This window comes from Impatiens glandulifera, chromosome 3 (genome assembly GCF_907164915.1).
Source record: "Impatiens glandulifera chromosome 3, dImpGla2.1, whole genome shotgun sequence".
Lineage (NCBI taxonomy): Eukaryota > Viridiplantae > Streptophyta > Magnoliopsida > Ericales > Balsaminaceae > Impatiens > Impatiens glandulifera.
The window spans coordinates 13,684,014-13,703,304 of NC_061864.1; the positions used below are offsets into that span (position 1 = coordinate 13,684,014).

General features: G+C 25.7%; 1 protein-coding gene across 2 annotated transcripts; it reads right to left on the reverse strand.

The window, feature by feature from the left end:
- Window positions 1-7,135: 7,135 nt before the first annotated feature.
- Window positions 7,136-13,327, reverse strand: LOC124932190 (chromatin assembly factor 1 subunit FAS1-like). 2 transcript variants are annotated; one of them, XM_047472806.1, is made up of 13 exons: window positions 13,284-13,327; window positions 12,699-13,212; window positions 12,326-12,425; window positions 12,078-12,216; window positions 11,867-11,990; window positions 11,152-11,519; window positions 10,752-11,054; window positions 9,950-10,031; window positions 9,739-9,879; window positions 8,420-8,839; window positions 8,159-8,296; window positions 7,800-7,845; window positions 7,136-7,529 (listed from the first exon to the last, which is right to left on the reverse strand). In XM_047472806.1, the coding sequence occupies exons 1-13, from the start codon at window positions 13,310-13,312 to the stop codon at window positions 7,372-7,374; spliced, it is 2,562 nt and encodes an 853-aa protein (XP_047328762.1). In that variant the 5' UTR covers window positions 13,313-13,327; the 3' UTR covers window positions 7,136-7,371. The 2 variants fall into 2 exon arrangements, with proteins under 2 accessions (XP_047328762.1, XP_047328763.1); XM_047472807.1 differs by having other exon boundaries at window positions 13,294-13,305.
- Between the last annotated feature and the right edge of the window lie 5,964 nt (window positions 13,328-19,291).

The window sequence follows — 19,291 nt, forward strand, 5'->3', positions numbered from 1 at the left end:
TGTTTAAATAATTAAATATTTCATGGCCATTTTTCAAGACAGCCCATTTAACGTGTCGTGTTAGTTCATTCTATGTTCTTGTTCTTATTATTATTATTTTATAAGAAAATAATATTAATTTTTATATTTAATTTGTGTAGTTTTGTTAAGATTTTTGTGTATATCTATTCTCTACTATATATAACATATTAAAAATAAAAGTAAAAAGTAGTACAACAATTAATCACATAACCATAGAATGAAATATTTTTATAATTAGTTAATTTTATATATATTTATAATGAAATATCTGATTAAAATAAATTAAATATAGTATATTTTTAATAAAAAATTATAAATTATATTTAAAAAAAATGCTTTAACAAATCTAGATACCAAAATAGTTATAATTTAAAAGGATATTGATTAATCTATAATTTCCAGAATAAAACAATTTAAAATTTTATAATATTTTTATTTCTGTTTAGAATTTTACTTATAAACAAGTAATTCTTAAATTAACTAAAGTAAGTAAGAATTATGTCTAAAATAGCAAATTTATATGAGTTCAATTTATTTTTTTTATTAAAGAAGTAAAATATTTTATATTTTAGCTTGTAAATCAATAAATAGGTATTTGTATATTAGAAATGATATCTTAGGAGTTGATTAGTTATTTTAGGAAAGAAAAATATCATTTATTTAAACATTTCTTGATAAAAATATTCAATCAGCTTCTTGCTTTAACAATTAAGTTTAAATTTCATTTTTTTTCCACTTTATCAGCTTTATCAATTTGTTTTTCACAAAATATCATGTATCTCAAAACAAGTTTTTATATTTCAAAATATTGCCTAATTATATAAATTTATTGATCGAATGAAATGTTACGACTTTAAGGGAGATTTCATTTTTTTATCATTTAAGTTTTAAGGTTGAAGATTAAGGAGAATAACACTCGTATACATATGTGATTTATAATTATCATTATATATAACTTATATCGGCTAACTATATCATTCTTCTATCATTTAAGTAGTTTTAAGACGTTAAAAGACAAAGAACATTGTATGGTTAAATTTATTTATTTGTCATTATTTTATAGTTATCATAAACTCTTTCATTATTAAAGTATTACCTAACTATATCACTCTTCTATCATTTAAGTTTTAAGGATGATAAGTGAGGTGATCTCACTCTTTTATGATTTAAGTTTGGTTATAAATTATATATTTTTATTCAATTTAATGTATCCCTGATTTTTAATTTTGTGGGTGTATTAAATGTGTGGGTACCAAATTTTTATTTATTTAAAAAGTTTAAAAAATAAATAATTTTGTATGTATTTTTTTAAAAACAAATATAATACTATTTTTAACATTCTAGTTTTTTTTTCTTTATTTTTAACATAAAAATTAACATAGTTCTTAATTTATAACTATAACATTAACTTCAACTCGAAGTGTTTTAAATAAAAATTGAACTTGTAACTTTTAGTTTTTAAAAATTTATATTTTAGTTCAAATAATAAAAATTTAAACTAAATATTTCAGGTTAATTTTCACTTTAAAATATTTTAAATTAAAATTAAGGTAATTCCTATTTCTCTATTTGTTACTTCTAATTTGTAAAAATAATATAAGTAACCGAAACTATCGTGTTGTGTCATTAATACAATGTATAAATAGAATATATAAAAGTATATATAATTATATCCATAAATTTCTGATCATTTCCATTAATACCACAATTGATTTTAGTATAAACCCTCAAAGTTGTCAAGACTATATGCAAGCTAATTTAATGGCAAATTGGAGACAAAATGTTTTTTTTAAATGGTTGTTGAGCCATTTAGTGCTTATAACGTGTAGACAACACTAACAAGTAAACCTTAGTGTTTTTATTAATTACTTACAAAAATACATCTTCAAGTGAACTGAATTTAGACCAAAATAAATTAACAAGTTTTTTTTTAACTATTTGATTAAAATACTAATTTAAATAAAATATAATACTTAAACATAATTTAATTAATAATACAATTTCTAAATTATTAACAATTTCTAAACATATTTTGGAATATTTTAAAATATGAACCCAATATGATCATCAACATTACTTACTAGATAATAATAATAATATATACAACTCTCTTCGTCTTTATATATTTTATCTTTTTACTTCTCTTATTTGTTAACCCATTAAAAATCATATATATTACTAAAAGAACATATTTATGTTAACTAAATAATCTTTAAAATTATTTTGGATGAGTATTTTTAAATTGTATAATTTTTAGTTTCATTATAAAAGTTTTTTTTATAATTTATATTATATTATATATTTTTAAAAGTTATAGTTTTTTTTTACCAATACAGGTGTTAAGAAAATGAGTCTTTTGATAAGGTGAAGAGCTTGTTTGATATTGCATTATTTGATTTTTTTATTAATTTATAAAAATATTAATATTTAATGAAAAATAAGTTATTTTAGCATGTAATTAGTTGATAAACTTTTTATATTTAATTTTATAAAAGTAAAATAAGAATATTTTAATGATAAATTAATTAAGTAAATTATTAAAAAAAAAAGTGATAAAGAAAGAGAAAAAATTGAAATGTTTAAAAAAATGAGCTTTTATTAATGTGTAAGTAAATACCCAACACGTGGCAACGATGATTTACCGTGTGCGGTTTTCTAGGGGCAGTCCATAGTTGAGGGTTTACCGTGGGCGCGATATTTATATTATTTATATGAGGGGTGGAAGTGTTTATGTATTTGGAGTAATTTAAATAGAGACTTTTATATATATATATATATAAATAATTAAATAAAATTAAAATATTAAATTGTATGACTAATTTATAAAAAAATAAATATCTGAATATATAAATTCTAATAATGAAGCAACTCACTTTAAGTAGCTCTAATAAATTTTTTTTTTTTTTTTACAAATACACACAAGAAAGTCAAGGATTCAATCTTACTTATAACCATGAAAATTGTGCTAACCTCCTATTTTTTAGTTAAAAAATTATATCTAATAAATAAATTTAATATATTATTTTTAAAATAAAAAATATATATTAATTCAAATGAGTAGTTCTGTATCTAAAATTCAAAATCAAATAAATAAATAAAAATATATATATGTTAAATAATATGACATATTTACAATAATTAAAAATTTAATAAAGAAATTTAATAATTTTATAGTTTTTTCAAGGTGACTTCGACAATTCATGATGATAAGTGATGAAGTATAGTAAATAGAACAAACCAATCAAACGGTGTCGGAATTTTTTTTTACAATATTTTAAGTAGCAGTGAAAATTATACTATTAATCGAGGGTTTCAGCGTCAAAAAATATTTTACCAAGTGAATTTTTTTTTCCTGTTAAATAGGCTGCCTTGGGGAGTGGGCTGCTCTAGCCCTGGGCTTGTCAAGTTTACTCCAGGGTCGGCCTTGCCTAGGACAACAACTCGGGATAACCTAAAATTCATAGATGAGAATATTATTGGAATAATAAAAATTTGGGATGAAAAGGTCTGATCGGCTAAACAAGATGTCGAATTGAACAAAATATTAGGTACTTTGTCTTTAAACGACATAATATATATATTAATAATAGATAGCGGGAATTTGGTGTCACGAATGATATTGAGAATGATGTGGTAAGTGGCAACACGTAATTGGACTTGGAAAATGGAATTTTTCTCTCTTATTAGATTTAAGGTCAATCACGTGTTGACACATCAATCTCGACACCAATAATAACACCAAATTTTTGCTCTCTATCCTTACTCGTATATATATATAACGATGTTACAAAGAATTTAAACACATCTTAAAACAATTTTATCGTCTCCTTCTTGTGCTAGAGTTTATCGTAAATGACGGTCTTTTAATATACAACAAATCTTGTAGTGATTTAGTACTTGAATCAATACGCAACGAAATTGACGATACCTAAATGACTATCACCGATTCAAATGAACAACTCTAATTATAGAAGTTGGATCAAAAGATAATAACTTATTGAAAATAAAAAAAATGAATGAAATTGAGAAAGAATACTCTCTAAGATTATAGAATATGTATTTTTAATATATACATATTATGCCTTGTTTTGATTTAATTCAAAATATTCAACCAAAACAATTTATTTTGTTGTGTATTTTAGTGTGAGATAAATTAACTCCTCATAATTTTATTTTGAGATATACCTATTTGGTATTCTCATTTCCATTTTTATGATGGAAAGTATATATATATATATATATATATATATATATATATATATATATATATATATATATATATATATATATATATATTCTAAATTTTAATAATACAATATCAATTGAAATTTGAGTTATTGAAAGAAAAATAAAATACCTTTCGATATTAAAATCTCTATCAGATGGGACAAAAAAATTATTTTTAAACTTCTTAAAAAATAAATAATAATAATAATAATAAATAATGGAAATAAATCTTAGGTCTCTATGTAAAATTCCACTTTCAAAACACATACAAATTTATAAATTGTTAATATTTTCTCAACTATACTTATAACTAACTCAATTTCAGATTATTTTCAAATAAATATGTACAATTATCATAATTTTTTTTTAACTTTGGTTCCGATCCCCACGAGTTAAGCACATAACTCGTAACACATGACGGACTCGAACCCAAAACCTTAAGCTGTCCGGGGATATCCACCCCCACTGAGGAGGGAATTATTTTAATCTTTATTTATCTTAAATTAATTACGATTTTACATTTCTTTGTTTATATATATATATATATATATATATATATATATATATATATAATATATTTAAAAATTAGTTATTTACAATCTAATTAAAAAATTATCAAAATTAAAATATTTTTTATTTAATATAAATCATATTTGAATAATTATTTAACATTAACCTCTCGTTCTGTTTGGATTATTACATTAACTCAAATCCAAATAACTTTTCATTCCCTCTCTTTTTTATTAGATCATATCACTTCATTTATAAATTAAAATGAAAAAGTAACTCATGATATCGAAATAATCCATATTTGAACAAGGCCATGGTGTGTGTTTATATCTTCATTTGGCAAATGGTTTTATGTTATAATTAGTATTATTTTCTAGAAATTGTTTAAATCATTATAATATTATTTTTATAGATATAAGTCATATAACGTACTTCTTTTTCTTTTGAGAACATTTTAAATTTAAATGAGGCCACAACTGTAAGGTGTTATCCGTTATATATAACGGACTTTCAATGTTAAAAAAAAAAAATCTTCTCACTTTCTTATTGTCACGTTACCCGACAAGGGTTTATTACATGAATATTAAATATATACATATTCTTAGTGTCCAAGCTATCAAACAAGGGGTTTTTGCATAGAATATTAAATATATAGATAATATTTTTTTTCTAAGAAAAAACTTATATTAATAATCAAATTGATCATGAAATCCAACATGAAAAATACACACTAACACTGGATTTCAAAATGCTCACATAAAATTCATCTTATATATAAATAATTAATAGATTTCATTTTGAAATTCACTAAAGTTGTCTTAAAGTACCTAATATTTTATTTGATTTTATTCTATAGGGTTAGAATGAAAATTTAAATATAATTTTAATAAACACTGTAAATGTTACATGTCATGTATAAGGTGAAGTTTTTATTTATTTATCACATATAATTAATGTCATAAATTTTAACTTATTATTTTAATTTCATTTCATTATAAAAAAAATTATATAACTTTTTTTCTTAAATAAATAAAAAAAAAAGACATTAAACACTTTAAAAAATATTTAGAAAATAATAGATAAATTTATATATATAAAAGGTACCATAACTAAATTATTATTTTTTTTTAAAAAAAAATGAGAGAGTTAAGAAAAAGGGTAAATTACTTTAACGATTATTTAATTACTCTAATCGCTCACTTTTAACCCTTAAATTATTTTTTAAAATAAATCGCTCATTCAACTTTTAAAAAGATTAAAAATGACCCTTCCGTCAACGTTTTAGTTAAATATAACGACTTAAGCTTAAAATAGTTTTTTATATATATTATCATTAATCATTATTTTTTATATTTATATATATAATTATTAAATGTTTATATATATATATTATCATTAATTTTTATATAATAAATAATTATTAAATCTCTTTTATATATAGATAAAATATATATTATTTATTTTTATCTATATATATCTATAAAAAAAAGTTTAAAATAATTTATATATATTATTTTTAATCATTAATTTATATATATAAATATATATAAATTTATATAATATATAATTTGAGAACTAAAAGTATAGGTTACTTTCCAATTACTTAATTACATTTAACTCTTAAATTATTTTATTTCATATAAAAATTAATGATAATATATATATATATAAACATTTATATATATAAATATAAAAAATAATGATTAATGATAATATAAATAAATAAATAAAAATTATTTTAAGCTTAAACAATTATGTTTAACTAAAAAGTTGACGAAAAAACTTTTAGTGACCTTTTTAAAAGTTGAAGGGGCAATTTGTTTTAAAAAATCATTTGAGAACTAAAAGTGAGCAGAGTAATTAAAAAGCCAGGTAATTTGCCCTAAGAAAAATAATTAAAAGTTAAAAAAAAAAAAAAACTGAAAAAAAAAATTATTTTTGACAAATTATAATTAATAATTAAAAAAAAATGTACATTAAAGAATTCAAGCAAAGTTCTAAAAACAAAAACTATCAATTACCCATATGTATATACATTTTTATGTTAAAAAACAGATGAAATAAAAAAAAAATGATAATGACATAAAAATATATATAATGTTCATGTAATTAAACTAAATAAAATTATGAAAATTTATTGTGCAATATAACATTTAGGTCTATTTTACATCCCACCAAACTTAGGCCCAGATATTTATGACATCAAATTTGACTTCAGTTGAGAAATGAAATTTTACCATCCAAACCATTCAATGTAAATCAGGCCAATTTCTTTACATTAAAGGCCACAAACAAAAAGATGAACAATGATCAAACTTGTAATTCAACCAAATATATCAAACTACTTTATTTTCCAATTGAACTTAAAACCACAGAAAAATGCATAACATATTAAAACAAAACATTGCCAATTTCTCAAAAAAGTATCATTTTCCAAATGTACTCATTAATGATATGAATGCATGTGACAAGTACAACCAAGTTCTGCACAAATTATGCCAATCTCCTCACATAAAGAATCAATAGGACTTTGGGAGACAGAGAGAGATGTTTGTCATGGTAAATGTTTGTGTTATTCCAAAATAAAGAGTAAAGAAACAGAGATGATGATCATCACAATGCAGGTGCAGTTGAGGAGGAAGTTGAAGCTTTTGGCAAACTATTTTCCAGAGAAGGGTTTGAATTGGGTTTGATCTTCTTCTTGCCATCTCCAGCAGTTTTTGAGAAGAAGGCAGCAATACTCTTGGTTTTCACACTACTACTGCCCTTTTCTGTGTTTAAAACAAATTGGATGCAAAAAATGGCTTCTCAGTTTCTCCTAGTTTAAGTAAGGGATTGTTTGATGTGGTATCTCATCATCAATCACTTCTTTCAGCAAATTATTAACTTAAACATTAAAATACTTCTCCAAAGAACAATACATATTTTTTCTTAAAAAACTGTTTATTTCAAAATAAACCCAGATAGAACCACATCTAAGTTTGTGAAAAATATTAATGCTAGAGTCAGTTATAGTGGGGCTGTAATAGAATCATATGTACCTGGTGAAATTGGCAATCCAAGATTCTTCAGCACATCTTTCTTGACCTGTAACCCAATAATATAATACAAAAGCATCAGAATTTGCTTGTTCATCTATCAGAATGCAGTAGCCGCAGAGTTGAACCTCAATGGCATTCTAACAGTCGAGAATATGAGTAAGAGTTCAATGGCCTTATTATGGTGTCTTACAACACTTGGAACATGAGTAAGACTGAATACACTGGTGTGCAAGTGAAAGTATAGTGTGATAACAGGCCCAAAGTAAAGAGACTAGATCTCTATTGCTAGCATGAGAGAGGCATTTTCATGCTTAATATTAACAATTGAAATCTAAATAAAATGAATCTAGGTAACAAACCTGCCATCGGTTATCCACAAATTCAGATATCTCACGGACTTTAATTTTCAGTTGGGACTTTGGAATGGTAGGAAATTTCTGATGCAAAGATTCCAGCAATCTGTTGATACCATGTTGGTGGGACTGAATAGTTGATACCTATAAGATTAGTTCAAGAAGATTACATCTCCACAAATTATAAAAAATGTATATCTAGAGAAGGGAAAATTCCTCATGCTATAAAAGAATTATGCAAGGATGTAATAATCAAATGAAACTTACAATTTCCCGTAAATCCAGTTCAGATACAGCTGCCACCTTACGTGGGGTAATGGAAGATTCCTTTTTCATTGATATGCGAGAATTGTCATCCTCTTCCAGCCCATTATCAACAAGGGAAATATCTATGCAGGGGCCACCAGGAAATCGACACATACTTAAAGCTTGAAGGCACAACTGTTCAAGCTTGGCAGTACCACTGAGATCCTCTGCCAACATGAGCGGGGCCTTTTCATGCTTAATATTCGAAATAATCAAAGGCTGATTCCTCCGAAGCGCATGATCAGTCAACTTGAACATATGTTTCTGCTGTCTGAGAAGAACATGCATCTTCTGCTCATTCTCTGGATCTATTTTACAATCAGGCACATTATCTGCCGTGTCCATTATATTATCAGACTCCATTCCAACAACCTGTACCCCCTGCATGCAGAATCGTATCCGATAAATAAATAAAAATTTACTACCCAGAACATAAAAACAGTTTGGATCTTCGTGTGAGAAGTATCATAATAGATGTGTCTCAAACTATGAATACTACACAGCTAAGAGGGGAAGGTACTAACATATAACCAATCAATTATTTCTAAAATAAAACATCTTGATGGTTAGAGGCCTGATTTCAATCTTTTGCACCTCTAGTTTACCTTGTTGCTCCAAGCTCTCTTGTTCTAGTTCTAAAATAAATCTAGTCATCTTTTTTTTTCAGGGAAATCAAATTATAAGACATTGTCTATGTTGAATAATATGTATTATTATAATAATATCACAAGATATTATCAAGAAAACCTGGAATGTAAGTATAAATTCCTATCATATAAATCCTCTATCAGGACATCTGGCTAGAAGTTGTCAGGGACAATGAGGTTGCTTATTAATCATAATCCAGCCATAAACCTGAAATGGTGTATGATCAAATTTACTGTATATAAACTTGTTTCACATCTTAGATTATATGATTTCTTTATCAATAAAACTATCATGGTGATTGAAAATCAGCTGCCAGTAATTAGAAAAAAAGGGCATAAACACTATAGACTAAATATTTAACAGGTGAATTAATCATAGTAATAAGTAATTTGAGAAAGAAAAAGATTAGTAAGATCAAGTTGGATTAGTAATATGTCATCAAATACAAGATTCAAATAACTCGCACCAAAAGCAAACAGATTATATTCAAAAGGGGAAAACAGCAGACATGAGCACAGATTCTTACACAAAAATCTTAGAATTGAGTTCACTTAGTACCAGACATTAAGTAGGATTAAGCCACCAAATGCAACAGTGTACGGATAACAACAGCTATTGAAAAGAAACAATACCTCATCTTCAGAGAGATATCCATCAGGCACAAAAAAATCATCTTCACTATCATCCTCACCATCAACTTTTGAAGATCCTTCCTCTAAGACTTCCTCATCATCATCTTTATCACAATCTGATAAGCTTTCACCAGGCTCCTCCTGTAGAAGACAATTAGTCAGAGATACCAAATAACACAGATGAACTGGCCAACCAAATGCTTGTTTATACCTCTTCCCATTCTTCATCACTATCAATTTCGTAATCCAGGTCCTGATCCTTCTTAAAAGGGCATCGTGGTCCAATAACTTGGCTGGTGAAGATAAAAAGACAGTTAATATATGCAACAAAAGATGGCCCCAAAACAACATAGTATTCAAAAGATTGATATTCATCCAGTTAGAGAACACTTTCTGAGCAAGTTGCTAGATAGTCAAAGATTGCCACAACCACAAAAATTGAACTATGAAATACATGTATAATCCTGAAGAAGAGAACAAGTAATACTCAAAATTAAAAGGTGTGGATGCAACAGAATCTAATGATACCAATTTGCAACAAAACCAGTGAAAGAATTCTCTAGTTAATGAGCTGTAGAAACTATTTTACCCAAGTTAAAATGAAATTAAGGACACAAAAAAGAGGGAATGAGAATGAAAGGCATTATGATGCCTGGGTTTGGACTAGACCATGGGAATGGGATATCATTGGTGCAACAAGATGCCACCCAAAACATAGTTTAAGCATTCATCACTTTGAAACTGAATAAAGAAATTAAAAATTCTATAAACCAAAACGAACCAATTAACTTCATGTTAAGTACCAAACTCTCCAACCAACACACATAGTGATGTTTGTTAATAACAAGTAAATTGTAGTTGAACCTTTAATTAGACCCAAAAATCATTCAAAATTGGTCTGATGAAGTACATATACAAGAAAAACAAACATTAATGATAAAAATATTGTGTATTTATTTATTTAGCATAAGTATAGGCTGTATAGATAAAATAACAAAAGCATTAAGTTATACCTCTTCTTGGTCCGAATGCCATAGAATGCAGGTCTATTGCTTTTATCAAATTGCAACAACTGCTTATGCCATTTGGGTCTCTGAATGCAAGGAACTACAGCATCTGAAATGGTATTGTCTGATCTTTCATCAGCCTGTGTTTCATCCCATGCACCATCAAGCTTCTCCAAGTTTAACTCATCTTCACCAACCAATGTTTTGCTTGCACTTAATTTAACTTTCTTGGTTACATCAGACTTTGGCTTTTGCCTCATCCCCCAGTGATGTTTTCTATTTGGACGTTTCCAAGAAATCATGTGTGCTCTGAAAGGATATCAACAAAATAAAATGATTTCTGCAACCTGTTGTTTTTTAACTTTATTAAGAATGTAGGAAGAGAAATAAAAATCAAAAGACCTACTTTAGGATGTCATCAGCATCCATTTCATCCTTCCTTGAAAGAATGTTATCCATTGTCAACGTAACTGATTCAGATACAGTGCTTCTCTTGTCAGGAGGTGAAACAAAAGCTGTTGCTTGAGAAGACAATTCCCCATCCGGACAAGTGACACTGGTCTTGCTTCTTTTAAGGAAACGATTCATAAGAGAGGCTTGCTTTTGTAACGAATTTTGCATTTTTTGCACAGCCTCTTCCTTCTCTCGACGCCTTTGATCTTTCTCATCATCCTCTTGCTTCCTCTTCAACTGTTTCCTGTGTTCAGCTTCCTCTTTCTCTCTTTTTCTTTCTTCTTTTAATGCTTCTGATTGCAACCTCTTCAGTTCCTTTTCCTGGAAGAACAAAAGTTTCTATAACTAAAACAATTCCAAAATGAGGAAAATGTTAATTTAAAATCAACACAATCTAACATCAGGTATATCTCTATATGGCTAAGATATTGTTCCATTTTGTTAAACATCCATAAGGCAAATAATTTATATTGCTACTGAAACAATAATAATACCAAGTATAAACAGATAAATAGATTATCCCTCATCCCCAATTATGATGGTCTATTTCATAAATGGATTTCACCCTACAATGTAAATATTATCAGCATCAAGCAATGGTCAATTTTCACAGCTTCATTGAAAATTTACTGAACAAAAATGCATGGGTTTTAATATAGAGTACTAACATTCTGCAATTTCTCCTTCATAAGTTCCAGATTCATTCTCTTCTTCTCCTTCTCTTCTTCCCATTTAATCTTCTCCATTTCCTTGATTAGCTTCTTTTCTTCTTTCTTCACTTCCTTGTCTCCCCTAGAATGATAGATAAGACTTAAGTTAAAAGGAAAAACAACAAAACTTCACCAATAAGAAATTCATAGTAGTGGATTGATTCTTTACATGTGGGCACTATTTTTCTCTACCATGCTTTGAGCCATCAATCGAATATCTGCCTCATTTAAGACTTTACAAAGCCTTTCGGATGCTTTTGTCAGATCACGAACACAGCTTCCAGACTTTTGTAATGTAGTTATCATATCTGACATCAATCAGCAAACCAATGGCAAACTTACATATCTATACAACCAGAGCTCAATAAACTATTGTACTACATTGATATGATGGACAAAAGATATCTTAACACTCACCAGTTACAGCAGTAATCCTTTCATGAATCTTTTTCTTACATGTACGTCTAATTTTTATCATACCACGCGAAGATTGTGGCAGCAGCTTCATGTCTCTTGTCTGTGTTCACAAACATGAAAACTTAAAGGTCAGGCACTCAAACATATATAACGTATGCTTTGGACAATTTGGGCAGAAAACTAAGGCACCCAAATAAACATTGAAAGAAGTTGAAATAGAAGGCACAAACCCATGTAAATCAAGCAAAGTTTCACTCAATTGAAATAAACAATTACCGGTCAAATTAATCAAGAACTCCAAAAACCAAAAGAGAATAACATGAAGAAACCCGGATCTGAACATAATTAATAGTATTAAGCAGAGGGTGATCACCTCCCAACACCACAAACATGAATCAGTTTCATCTTCAAACAAATCTGCATCAAAATTAGTCAATCCATACGAAGATCTCTGGCCAACGGAATGAACTGAAATCTTCACGGAAGCGAGAGTAACCCCATTAGTAGAACCCTCGCTTATCTCCTTCATCTTCTCGTAGATCTCGCTAACCAACTTCGAGAACGGCATACTACTCTCTTCAAGCAAGCAAGCAACCGCCATATTACTCGAAGCACACCCACGTATGTCCAGATTCATCTTCTCGGCTACCAACTCTCTGTAGTACCTGAACAATCCTTCGATCTCTTGTCTAAAATCACCAACCCTAGCATCTCTCTCTTCTGGTGTCATTGATTCAACAGCAGAAACCCTCTTTCTCTTCCCGGGTAAGTTGACCCGGATGTTTTCTCTCTCTGGGTTTTGAATCTCAACTCCGATTCCTGACTTCGCATCCCCAGATGCTGAACTCATCCCTATCATCGTCTCCGCCATTTGGTCGCTTGAAATACTGGAATTAGGAGAAATGTCAAAATCAGAATGATAGAAACAGGGAGAGATGAAGATAGTGGAATCAATTACAAGTCACAACCCAAAGCTTGAATCTTCATTCAATCCAAGCTTTTTAGTAATATCAATTTGGCTAGGGTTCAACTAAAGTAAGAGAAATTGCAAATTCCCGCTCTATTGCAATTCAATATTTGGCGCCGATTTGTCAATTTTTTAGAAACTTTTTGCCGCCTATATTGTTTCTTTTTTTAGATTTTCTTAATTAATTATCTTGTAATTCTAATTCTAATAATTCTTTTAATATTATGTATTAAAAGAATTATGATTATTTTTAGTAATAAAATTTTATTTATTGCAATTATTCAACATTTTGTATAGACTTACAAAATTGAGTAACAAAATATATTTAAAATTGGTAATAAATTTAAACAAATTATATAATATATTTTTAACCATTTTAAAAACAAAATAGTTTATTAAGTTATAATAAGTTAAAATGCATTGATGCTAAGTTAATTAAGGATAAAATAATTAAAATGAAAAAATTGATCAATGTGTGTGTCATGCTTACTCACATAAAATTATATTTTATAATATCAATTACAAGAAAATACTAATTATTAGTTTATTAAATTAATCATTTATAAGTAAACATTAATATATTTTATATAAATATATATATATATATATAATTAATAAATATATATATATATATTACTTGTTTACAAAGTTAAAATATTTTAATACTATATTCACTTTTAAAAAGTTTCAATAATTTGTGTTCAACCTCACTTAAAAAATAACAATTAAATTATTTATTTATAATAAAAAAATTAAAAAATTATGCAATCAATACAAAAATGTAATGTAATACTAATATTTTTGTTAGTAATTAAATTAAAATAAATAATAAGTACAATTATTATTGGAAATTTTAAAAAAATAAAAAATAAGTACAATTATTAATTTATTAAATACACAATTTACAAGTAATAACATTAATTAAAAACTATGTGTACTAAAATGTGTAATAAAAACTTTAATAAATAACACTTATAAATTAATGATTATTTATAATATAATGTTCGTTTGGAAAAACCTAAATTAATACTTTTTAACATTTAAATTTTTTTAAATTAAATAATAAATCAGAAATATAAATCATTTTTATTTTACTCTTGTAATTAATAATGATTAAAGTGAAGTGTAAATTTTTTAAAGGCTGATATGAAAATTATATAAAGATTTCAATTTACAAATTAAAATAAATTAATTAATTAAATATATTACAAAGTATTTTGTTTTCTAATAGACATCAAAATTCATACAAAATAATAATAATAATAATAAATTATGAAAGTAAAGTTGCAGTCAGTATTTGTATCTTTAAGCGCTGTTTAGTCAATTTTAGGAGGAACTTTCATTCATATCCATTCAATTAACATTGTTTTTCAAGTGCCTTAATAACATTTTTTTCCTTTACCTTGTCTTATCTAATTATGTTATATTTTAGTATTTTTATTTTGTTAAAATAATTATTTTTATTAATAATAATGTAAATATTGATAATTTAACAGTATAAGTACTTAATAGAATATGTTTAAAAATTATAATAAGTTATATATATATATATATATTTAATTTTAAATATATTTATTAGTTTTTATATATAATATACAAGTATATATATGTTAAAATAAATGTGTCGTCGTCGTAACAAAATATTAAAAAATGACACGACTCATTATTCGTGTTGTAACAGCATCACACTCTTTGTAAAAATATTGAAACAAGTTAAATGTGAATGTGTTAAAAATAAATTTATGTATATTCACACGAAAATATTATAATGAAAACAAAATATGTACTATGTTATAAATGTTTTTTTAATAAATATTAAAATTCATTTAATAAAAACAACACATGCAGAAGTGGTGTTAAATTGCATAATATAATATATATATATATATATATATTAACAAAAACAATTTTACAAAATCAGTAATATAATTTAACTTGTACATAAATAATTGAATTAATATAATATTTACTATATATTGATAACTTGACTTATCACATATTTTAATATATTAATAACTTATTTATAATAAATAGGTTTGATAACACATATTTATAATCACTTATTTTTAAGTTATTTTTAAGTCTATCGACTTAAGTGAAAACACGTTAAAAATAATAAGTTCAAATATGAAGCTTATTTTAAAAGAGAAAAAGACTTATAAACACGTTATTTTAATAAAATATCACTAAAAGACCACTTTATCCTTCTAAATTTAATAAAATTACTGCTATATTTATAAAATTCTATTATTTTTAATTTTTTTCTTATTACAATTATAAGTTATTCTTCTTCTTTTTTTATTATCATAATTCATATGATTATTTAAAAAAAATATATATTTTCAAATATCATAAAATATAAAATAGAGAGAATTAGTATTATATATAATATAGTCATATTATTTAATTTTTTTTCATTACAAGTATAATTTTTTTATTTTATTTTTTATCATGATTCATCTGATTATTTTTAAAAGATTACTTCAAACATCATAAAATATAAAACAGATAATTAGTAATATATACAAAGTTCATATTATTTTTCCATATTTTTTCTCAATACAAGTAAAACAAATTTTCTTTTTCTTTTTTTTTATAATTAATCTGATTATTTTTAAAAATATTATTTTTAAATATATCCTAAAATAAAAATATGATTATATATAAACTAATTATAAAATAAATAAAAAATAAATATGTATATAATTTTATTATCTCTACATTAGTCACATTTATTTATATATAGTTAATATTTCTCATTATTTTATATATATATATATATATATATATATATATATATATATATATATATATTAACAAATTATAATTTAATATACCAATTAAAAAAATATTAATTTTATTAAATATTTATATTATTTTAAAATTTAATAAAATTACTGCTATATATAAAATTGTATTATTTTTCCATTTTGTTCTCTTTATAAATAAAATAAACTTTCTTTTTCTTTCTTTTTAATCATAATTTATCTGATTATTAAAAAAATATTTTCAAACATCAATACGATTATATATGAACTAATTATAAAATAAATATATATATATATATATATATATATTCATATGTTAGTCTCATTTATTTATTTATATATATATATATATATATTACATTACGTTAACTCATTATAATTTAATATTACATTTAAAAATATATTAAAATTTATTTTAATAATTTTTTATTTAATATATTAAATTCATCCCAAAGTGGAAAGATGAGTCACAATTGAAAATGAACATAAAGGAAGGTGAAAGTACTTCAATGAGTTTATATATAAGGATATAATAGTCTTAATATACTTTTTCAGATATTAACTTTAAATATTATCAAATTAATTAAAATATTGAATATTTAAAGTTAAGATGTTTCTGTTTGTTAATTCAATTTTTTATTTTTAAATTTTGAAGTCATTAAGTACTTAAAATTCAGTGTTCAAGGTCTTAATTTTCAGTTTTATCAAAGTCTATTTTTTTTTGACTTTTTTTTATTATGTTTGTACAAGTAATGGAAGGAGTTGAATGATTTAAAACTAACATAAATGATCTTCTTGTCAACTTATTGTATTGGTGGTTATACATTCATATCAATAACTTAGTGATAGATCACAACACTAATATATAGTTATTATTTTATAAATGAATAAATCATGGTGGATCACAACACTAACACATCAAATTGCTATAATTGCAATAAACTAAACCATTCCGAAAAAGACGGTTGGATACAAAGATCAATATAGATGCAACAAATGTCATCAATTTGGTCACCTCACCAAAGATTGCCGAAGTGTAAACACTAATCAAACAAGTCAGGCCGAAACAAATCAAACAGTCCTGAATACACACAAAACATTATATGTGTCACGTAGATAGTGACAAAGAGAGGGGAGAATGGTTACTAGACATCAAATGTAGCAAGCACATGACATCGACCTCAAAAATCTTATCCGAGTTCGAAAAAGCGTCAATGCCCCTATTTAGTTCGGGAATTGAGAGCAAATGAAATCAAAAGGGCTTGGAAGAATCAACATCAAGATGAAAGAATGACCGAGCTATATTAACAATGTATTATATGTGCGAGCTTGAGCCAAATTTTACTCAGTCTCGAATAATTGGTGGAAAATTGGTATAAGCTCTACTTCGATAACAATGAGTGTATTATATTTGATAGACAAGATAAGTCAAAGGTGTTCACCAAGATCAAAATGGTCAATCGAAGTTTCGCTCTCAACATCAATTATGCAAACCTAAAAGAAGGTCAAGTTATTATCAGTCGAGATGGTCAAGTTTGAAAATTCTTCGTTGAATTGGGAAGAAAATTAAGTTGAGAAAAAATGACGTTCTAATCAGCACTAACAATGATGAACATATTTCATCAGTGCCAAGAACACCAAACTATAGCTTAGATCAACTAAATGAAGAAAGTTGTAGCTCAACTAATCCGACTTCATCAAACTCCTCATCCCCGAGTTCAACTCCAAAGAGGTACAGTTCAACAAACAACATATACGTTACTTGCAACTATTGTTCAATTGAGCCCGAAAACTTTGACGAAATAATCAAAGAAAAATCGTGGAGAAAAACAATGAAGGAGGAAATCCATGTGATTATGAAGAATCATATATGGCATCTCGTTGACAAGCCAACTAACAAGAAATTCATTGGTGACAAATGGATCTACAAAGATAAGAATCATTTTATCCGACACATGATAGAAGACAAATAAATTCAACTTGAGTTATGTCGATCTGAAGAACATGTATCTGACTGACATTCTCACAAAAGCACTTCCAAAAGAGAGGTTCTAACAACTCGACAACATATTAAGGGAGTGTTAAAATTAATGTGGTATAACCTTTACTATATTGATTAGATATTATTAAAAAAATCTTAACAATCAATTACATTGTTTTCTTATCTTTTATTTTAAATCAATTATGAATAAAACTTAAAATCCTCATATTGATTACTAAGTTATTTCAAATATCTTTTAATATATATTAAAACTTTGTAATTCAAGTCTAAAATATTAAAACAATAATAAAATATTATTCTTTCTCAAATTTAGCGAAACGGTAAGTCCGTAGCGAAACGTTTAGCAGATCTGAAACGGAAACACATACGATCTAATCAGAGATTTTCTGCAAATATCAACCAATAACAAATAATAACCTAACGAAATGCTCAAACATGAACCAATATGAACCAAATAACAAATAAGAATCCACAAATATGACCAAATATGAACTAGAACGAAATATGAAAAGATTTTTGAAATGAAGAAAATGTAAACATGAACATAACTCGAATTAGATTTTGAAATGAACATCTTTCTCGACCTTCAAATCCTTAGAATCGGAGACCTGCATACACTAAACCCTAGAATCGGAGACCTGCATGCAAAATAGATTTAGGGTTAGTTCTATATAGATCTTGTAAATATGTATAGATAAAAACATAAATGGATTAGGTTAGATCTTGTAAATCTGTATAGATCTGTATGAACTGAACCACCGCCTGCAACCTCCGTCGCCGTCGTCGTCGCCGACCGCCGTGAAAGATAGAACAGGAGAAGAGAGAGAAAGAAAACTAAGGAAATGAAAATATTAAAGTATTTATACTAACCCTAATCTACTTAGCGAAACCGCTAAGGGACTTAGCGTTTCGCTACAAGGGCAATATTGTCCAAAAAAATAAAAAGACCACGAGCGCAAAAAAATTAGCAAGCCACCACCATATCAAATAACCTCATCTTTGAGGTTATTTAATCAAATTTCCCGGTTAAAAGAATATAATTATTCCAAACAAAAATAAATGTATAAAAAGTAATTTTACACAAAAATAAATGTAAAACAAATAATTTCAAACAAAATAATGTATACAAAGATACATTATAATTATTATCCCCTAAATTAAAATTATTAATTTTATTGAAAGAATTTAAAATAAAATTATAACTATATATATTATAAAAGATTCATTAT

Bases quoted from the DNA above. Each gene is read 5' to 3' on its own strand.
- LOC124932190 (XM_047472806.1), bottom strand. From the start codon at position 13,312: ATGAAGATTCAAGCTTTGGGTTGTGACTT. The intron at 9,880-9,949 runs GTATAAACAAGC...TGTCTTCTACAG, and splicing joins GTGATGAAGAATGGGAAGAG to GAGGAGCCTGGTGAAAGCTT. The intron at 8,297-8,419 runs GTAAGTTTCATT...CTAATCTTATAG, and splicing joins AACTGGATTTACGGGAAATT to GTATCAACTATTCAGTCCCA.